The 8,166-nt window shown below is 43.8% G+C and overlaps 1 protein-coding gene across 3 annotated transcripts in view; it reads left to right on the plus strand.

Moving 5' to 3' along the window:
* METTL16 (methyltransferase like 16) overlaps nt 1-8,166 on the plus strand; it is a 94,145-nt gene extending 85,979 nt beyond the window's left edge. For 2 of the 3 annotated variants that reach the window (XM_003799076.3, XM_023518735.1), the window contains 2 exons: nt 5,915-6,088; nt 7,418-8,166. In XM_003799076.3, the coding sequence (XP_003799124.1) occupies nt 5,915-6,088; nt 7,418-8,041 (798 nt within the window). In that variant the 3' untranslated portion in view covers nt 8,042-8,166. Of the gene's footprint in view, nt 1-3,386; nt 3,465-5,914; nt 6,089-7,417 lie in introns of those variants that run through there. The other variant, XM_023518736.1, reaches the window with a different exon arrangement.

The following is an 8,166-nucleotide window of genomic DNA, read 5'->3' on the forward strand; positions in this document are numbered from 1 at the left end:
AAAAAAAATAGCCAGGCTTTGTGGCAGGCGTCTATAGTCCCAGCTACGCAGGAGGCTGAGGCAAGAGAATCACTTGAGCCCAAGACTTTGAGATTTCTGTGAGATATGCTGCCTTGGCACTCCACCCAGGGCAAGAGAATGAGACTGTCTCAAAAATAAAAACAGGCTGGGCATGGTGGCTCATGCCTGTAATCCTAGCTCTTTAGGAGGCCAAGGCAGATGGATTGTTTGATCTCATGAGTTGGAGACAAACCTGAGCAAGAGTGAGTATTTCATGATGTCTACTAAAAGTAAAAAAACTGAGGCAAGAGGATCACTTAAGCCAGTTGTTGTGGCAGGTGCCTGTAGTCCCAGCTACTCGAGAGACTGAGACCAGAGGATGCTTGAGCCTGAGAGTTAGAGGTTACTGTGAGCTATGACATCATGGCGGTCTACCAGGGATGACAAAATGAGACTCTGTGTCAACAAAAAAAGAGAATGTCCAAATTGATTGGTTAATAAGGAATATGTACTCTTAGGCAACAATATATTCCGTTTACTTCATGGCAAGAGTGGATACACGTTTGAATGAGGCAGTCTTGGTGAGATAGTCTGACTGTCCTGTCTGCCAGGTGTCATTGTTGGCCCCTAGACTCTGTTTCTCCCAATAGTGGTGGCCTGTGCTGAATAACAGCCCACAGGCATTCCACATACTTCTAGGGGACCTAGAGCAATAGCCATTCAAAGGGTAGCAGAGCAATGGAGGCAGACCCCAAGTGCAGTGGCCAAGAGCATCCTTTTCCCCTCGTGGGCATTCTATAAGCTGGTCTTCTACAGGAGCTGGGTGTGGCTTCAAGTTGTGTAGATTTCAGGCAAATGACTTTCTTGTTCTCTTCTGGGGGATAGATACTAAGGAGAACTTAGGATTTCATGGAAACTGTGGCGTCATTGGAAGTAGTTTCTTGACTGTACCACTTCAGATCTAGAAATTAAAGTGAGGATTTAAGTTTGTAAATACCTCTGCTAGGTAATGCATCTTTTAAAATTTAAGAACTTTTTTTTTTTTTTTTTGAGACAGATCCTCTTCCAGTCACCCTAGGTAGAGTGCTAAGGAATTGTAACTCACAGTAACCTCAAACTCTTGGGCTCAAGAGATACTCTTGCCTCAGCCTCTTGAGTAGCTGGGACTACAGGTGCCCACCACAATGGTATTTTCTCTTTTGTTTTCTTTTTATTTTTGCTATTTTTAGTAAAGATGGGGTCTCGCTCTTGCTCAGGCTGGTCTTGAACTCCTGAGCTTAGGTAGTCCACCTGCCTTGGCCTCCCAGAGTGCTGGAACTACAGGCCTGAGTTAACACGCCTGTCTAAGAACTAGGTTTTTTGCCTGATTTATAGCTTCCTTCTGACGTGTTTTAAATAATGCTACAAAATAACACTTAAAGCTCCTCCCTTATTATCATTTATGAAATACTTGTAATTGAAAAGATATAAGACCTGTATTCCCTGTGAGACCTGCAAGTCGTCAACAGACTTTTTTGACATTGTAAATGTAATGATTGAGGGTTTTTTTTTTTTCTTTCAGTAGACTTTAAAATGATGGATTATTTATGTATACCTTGCCTGGTAAACAAGATTATGACAGTTTGTGTGTAGCACTCTATTTAAAATATTTGTGGTGGTTTGCGATTATCAAAATAAGATCATTTCAATTGGGAGAAAACAGACAGCTTCTATTTACTAGTGTTTGTGGCAGGGTGTAAAATTACCTGATACCAAGAACCTGTTGGGTTGATGAATTTAACTACTAATTTCTTTTCTTTTTTTTTGAGACAGAGTCTCACTATGTCACCCTCGTTAGAGTGCTATAGCATCACAGCTCACAGCAACCCCAACTCTCAGGCTTAAGCCATTCTTTTTTTTTTTGAGACAGGAGCCTCAAGCTGTCCCCCTGGGTAGAGTACCGTGGCATCTCAGCTCACAACAGCCTCCAACTCCTGGGCTCAAGCGAGTCTCCTCCCTCCGCCTCCCAAGTAGCTGGGACCACAGGCGCCCGCCACAACGCTCGGCTATTTTTTTTTGGTTGCAGCCGTCATTGTTGTTTGGCAGGCCCAGGCTGGGGATTCGAACCCGCCACCTTAGGTGTATGTGGCTGGCGCCTTAGCCCCTTGAGCCACAGGCGCTGAGCCGCTTAAGCCATTCTTAAGCCATTCTTGCCTCAGCCTCCCAACTAGCTGGGACTGTAGGCACCCACCACAACACCCAGCTATTTTTTGGTTGTACTTGTCTTTGTTGTTTGGCAGGCCTGGGCTGAGTTCAAACCTACCAGCTCTGGTGTATGTGGCTGGTGCCTGTGGCTCAAAAGGCTAAGGCACCAGCCACATACACCTGAGTTGGCAGGTTCGAATCCAGCCCGGGCCCGCCAAACAGCAATGACAAGGCTGCAACCAAAAAATAGCTGGGCATTGTGGCAGGCGCCTGTAGTCCCAGCTACTTGGGAGGTGGAGGCAGGAGACTCGCTTGAGCCCAGGAGTTGGAGGTTGCTGTGAGCTGTGATGCCACAGCACTCTACCCAGGGGAACAGCTTGAGGCTCTGTCTCAAAAAAAAAAAAAAAAGACCTGATCTTGCATTTTTCTGTGGCCCTGCCCAGTAAGAATTTTTCTTTATAGACAAGAGGGATACTGGAATAATTGCTATATGCTTAAGTTAATCTTTAATAATTTAAAACTCTGGCTTGAGCATTTCTATAGTGTAAATTGTCTGTCTCTTGAGTGACTAATTTCTATAGTAAAGTAAAACTATATTCAAAACAATCCTGGGCTCAGTGCCTATTGCACAGTGGTTACAGCACCAGCCACATACACCAAGGGTGGCAGGTTCGAACCTGGCCCAGGCCAGCTAAACAACTGCAACAACAACAAAAAAACTAGCTGAGCATTGTGACCGGCACCTGTAGTCCCAGCTACTTCAGAGGCTGAGACTTAAGGCCAAGAATTTGAGGTTACTGTGAGCTGTGATGCCACGGTATTATACCCAGGTATAATAGGGAAACTCTGTTTCAAAAAAAAAAAAAACCTTGAAGACCAGGCACAGTGGTCACGCCTGTAATCCCAGCACTTTGGGAGACCGAGATGGGCAGATTGCCTGAGCTCACAGGTTTGAGAGCAGCCTGAGCAAGACCAAGACCCTGTCTCTAAAAATAGCTGGGCATTGGGGTGGGCACCTATAGTCCCAGCTACTCGTGAGGCTGAGTCCAGAGAATCACTTGACCCCAGGAATTTGAGATTGCTGTGAGCTATGACACTACAGCACTCTACCAAGAGCAATATAGTGAGACTCAGTCTCAAAAAAACCCACAATTGTGTATGTGTGTATTAAAATAATTCATTTGATTGACCATTGTCTATAGAAAACTGGGGCCAAGGTGCGAGGTGAAGGAACCATGCCTGAGATGGAGAAATTTTTGTTTTGGTCCTGAGCTAGCAGGGTAATTATCTGTTTTGTTGTTTTTGACTTGCTCCAAACTTTGAAAGTAAATCCCTGGTTGAGCTCTTGTCAGGTTTAGTGAGGATGTGTTTTTCTCTGTTAATTTCTCATAAATGATGAACAGTCTATTCTTAATTTTGGAGAAAGAATATATAAAGTATTAGACTCTCAGTAGACTGTAGAAATTATGTTTCTTATGCTGGGTGATTGAGTAGTAACTGTCTCAATGTCAGTATGAATTTGTCTCATCTTGTCTAAAACATAATTAAGTTCAGGTTCAGACAGGTCTTAGAGTCCCCTGCATTTCTGAAGAGCAGGTTCTTTTACACACACACACATCCTTTGTTTTTGGTCCTTTTCTTTTTTCTAGGCTTGTTTTCTAGCTTTTTTTTTTTTTTTTGAGAAAGAGCCTCAAGCTGTCGCTCTGAGTAGAGTGCTCTGATATCACAGCTCACAGCAACCTTCAACTCCTGGGCTCAAGCAATTCTCCTGCCTCAGCCTCCCAAGTAGCTGGGACTACAGGCACCCGCCACAACGCCCAGCAATTTTTTATTGGCAGCCATCATTGTTGTTTGGCGGGCCCGGGCTGGGGATTCCAACCCGCCACCTTAGGTGTATGTGGCTGGCGCCTTAGCTGCTTGAGCCACAGGCACCGAGCTGATTTTCTAGCATTTTTTTAAGTTCTTGTTTTTATTAGTTAATTTTTGGTATAAAGAGAAAATATAGATTATTTTTTAGAAATATTTCTGATATTTCTTTGTTTTCTAACATAGACTAAACTGGCTCTACTGGCTATTGTGTTGTGTATGTACATGGCTGGGGCTGCTGGTTAGCTCTTGGAAGGCCTCATTGCCCACTTACTCTGTCAGCCTTGCCAGGGAGAACTGGAATTATCAGTAGCACAGTTACCAGGTTCCTTTTTGCAGGAAAAAATCTTCAAACCTGACAAGGTATTTTTTCTGAGTCATTTTGCCTGACTATACTCACTTGCTTATTTTGCCTCTGACTTTAGAATTGTCTTAAGTTCTTAAGGTTTGTTTTTGTTTTTATTTTTGAGACAGAGTTTTACGCTGTTGCCCTGGGTAGAATGCTGTGGCGTCATAGCTCACAGCAACCTCCAACTCTTGGGCTCCAGTGATCCTCTTGCCTCAGTTTTTCCATTTTTAGTAGAGACGGGGTCTTGCTTTTACTCAGGCTTGTCTCGAACTCGTGAGCTCAAGCAGTTCACCCACCTCAGCCTCCCAGAGTGCTAGGATTACAGGGGTTTGAGCCACTGTGTCCAGCCAGTTTTTAAGGTTTTGATATGTTTTGTCAGCAAGGATAAATCTGTCTCTTAAATAGTGTCTGTAATATATATGGTCTTAGCCAAGACTCATTTTTTAAAAAAATAACTATTTAGAAAGTTTTGGGGAAGAAACAAGTTTTTCCTTTAAAGGAATACATTTTAAATATAGTGGTATCATTTGGTTTTTAAAATGGAACTTGAGTCCCTCTAGTGGGTAAGACATAATTCACCTTCCAAGCTTGAGATAGAAAGGAAGATAGAAGTCTTGATTTTCATGGGAACAGCTTACAAATGTATTTATCTTGTAGGTACTGGTACCCCTCACTAGCTGCCTGGCAATGCTCAGGTAGCCACTGGCTTTGTTCTAACATCAGCCAAGCTTCAGCAGTCCTCTTCCTCTGCTCGCGTCGTCTTAGTGGCTCTGGTCATTTCTTGCATGTTATCTCACAAGATGTAGTTCATCAATGGCTTTATTTCAAGCCTCAGCGAGTATACATTGAAAGTGAAAGTTGGGGCCAGGCATGGTGGCTCATGCCTGTAATCCTAGCACTCTGGGAGGCCATGGCGGGTGGATCTTGAACTTAGGAGTTCAAGACCAGTCTGAGCCCATCTCTACTAAAAATAGAAAAAAAACAAGCAGAGTGTTGTTGCAGGCAACTAACTGTAGTCTCAGCTACTCAGGAGGCTGAGGCAGGAAAATTGCTTGAACCCAGGAGTTTGAGGTTGCTATAAGCTTTGACACCATGGCATTCTACCCAGGGTGACAGAATGAGACTCTGCCTAAAAAAAAAAAAAGTTGGCAACTGGAGAAGTTATATACTGATAGCCAAAAGAGCAGCAGCATGATAAGTTTGGGAAAAAACTTGGGTTTGGTGTTCAAATCCTAATTTCAGTTACTAGCTGTGTGACTTTGAGCATAATTACATAGCCAGCCTTCCTGTATTTCTCTTTTGTAAAGTAGGGAAATGATAAAACTATCTTGCAGAGTAGTATTAAGTATGGGAAATAACACACACAAAGGCCTTTGCTGGTTTTTTTTTTTTTTTTAATTCTATGATTGGTAGCAGAAGTTATGGAAATTTCTCCAGCTGAGTCTATTAGTGATGCATGGTATTTAATTATCTGGATAACTTTCTTCTCTTCTCGGTGTCTTCTTTTTCTTTCAGTCACCACCAAGTAAGCGAAGAAAATTAGAGAAGCCAAGGAAACCCATTACATTTGTCGTGTTGGCATCTGTGATGAAAGAATTATCCCTCAAAGCTTCATCTTTGGGTTCTGAAACAGTAGAAGGCATTGTAGTCGTCACAACATGGATCGAAAAAATTCTCACCGATCTGAAGGTATCTGATAATCATATTGAAGTACTCATAATAATCTTTCTTTTTTCTTCTATTTATTTTTTATTTCGTTAGTTAAGGTTTTTTGTTTTGTTTTATTTTGTTTTCGAGACAGAGTGTCACTATGTCACCCTTGGTAGAGTGCCGTGGCATCAACCTCATAGCAACCTCAAACTCTTGGGTTTAAGCAATCTGTTGTCTCAGTCTCCCAGCTAGGACTACAGGCACCCACCACAAAGCCCAGCTATTTTGTTTTTTGTAGTTGTCATTGTTGTTCAGCTGGCCCGGGCTGGGTACAAACCCTTCAGCCTCTGTGCATGTGGCTGGTGCCATAACCACTGAGCTATGGATGCCAAGCCTATTTTTTATTTATATATTTTATTTTACTTATTTATTTATTTTTTGATATAGGGTCTCTCTCATCCTGGGTAGAGTGCCGTGTCATCATACCTCACAGCAACCTCAAACTCTTGGGCTTAAGTGATCATCTTGCCTCGGCCTCCCATGTAGCTGAGTCTACAGGCTGCCACAATGCCCAGCTAGTTTTTCTATATATATTTTTTTAGTAGAGATGAAGTCTTGCTCTTGCTTAGGCTGATCTCAAACTCCTGACCTCGGCTCGGCGCCTGTGGCTCAAGCAGCTAAGGCACCAGCCATATACACCCAAGGTGGCGGGTTCGAATCCAGCCCGGGCCCACCAAACAACAATAATGGCTGCAACCAAGAAATAGCCGGGGCATTGTGGCAGGTGCCTGTAGTCCCAGCTACTTGGGAGGCTGAGACAGGAGACTCGCTTGAGCCCAGGAATTGGGAGGTTGCTGTGAGCAGTGAAGCCATAGCACTCTACCCAGGGACAGCTTGAGGCTCTGTCTCAAAAACAAAAAAAAACTCCTGACCTCAAGTAATCTACCCACTTCGGCCTCCCAGAGTGCTGGGCTTACAGGTGTGAGCTACCACACCCAGCATTCTTTCTTTTTTCTTTTCTTTCCTTTTTTTTTTTTTTTTTTTTGAGACAGAGTCTCAAGCTGTCGCCATGGGTAGATTGCTGTGATCACAGCTCACAGCAACCTCAAACTCTTGGACTTCAGTGATTCTCTTGCCTCAGGCTCCCAAGTAGCTGAGACTATAGGCGCCCGCCACAATGCCCAGCTATTTTTTGGTTGTGTTGTTTAGTAGGCCTAGGCTAGATTCAAACTCGCCAGCTCTGGTGCATGTGGCTGGCGCCCTAGCCCCTTGAGCTACAGGTGCTGAGCCATTCTTTCTTCTTTTTAAAGGAAGTTTGAAGAGCAGGGGAAAGTGGTTTCCTATAAAATTCTGTTTTTCTCCAAATAGGTCCAGCATAAACGAGTTCCCTGTGGAAAAGAGGAACTTAGCCTTTTCCTAACAGCCATAGAAAACTCTTGGATTCATTTAAGGAGAAAGAGAAGAGAGCGAGTGAGACAATTGAGAGAAGTTCCTAGAGCTCCTGAGGATGTCATCCAAGCCTTGGAAGAGAAAAAGTCCACCCCTAAAGAGTCTGGCAATAGCCAAGAATTAGTCAAGGATTCCCAGGAAAGCATCCTGTGTGGGCCTGCACCTGGGGAAGGCGAGCCTGCCACTGTTGAGGGCCATTGCCCACATCAGGAGTCGTTCTGCCAGGAGGAAAACGCAGAACCCATGGAGGATGAAAGGAGTGAGGAAAAGGGAGGGATGGAGGTTTTGGAAGGTTGTAAAGGCTCTAGCAATGGAGCCCAGGACCAAGAGGTTTCTGAGCAGTTCAGCAACTCAGCAGCTGAAAGAGGAAAAGATCTCCAAGGAGTGGCTGGACAGTACCTGTTTAAGTGTTTGATAAATGTTAAGAAGGAGGTGGATGATACCTTAGTTGAAATGCATTGGGTGGAGGGCCAGAACAGGGATTTGATGAACCAGCTTTGCACCTACATACGTAACCAAATTTTTAGACTTGTGGCTAGTTAATGCCGACTCCTGGCACAGCTGAACAGTGTCTATAAAGCAACTTCCTTTGGAGTGTCCTCTAGGGTGGCAAGAGGAATTCTATCACTGGCCCATTAGAAACATTATGTGGTGTTAAAAAAAAAAAA

Source organism: Otolemur garnettii, unplaced genomic scaffold (assembly GCF_000181295.1).
Source record: "Otolemur garnettii isolate 467f Iridium unplaced genomic scaffold, OtoGar3 scaffold00145, whole genome shotgun sequence".
In the NCBI taxonomy this organism is placed as follows: domain Eukaryota; kingdom Metazoa; phylum Chordata; class Mammalia; order Primates; family Galagidae; genus Otolemur; species Otolemur garnettii.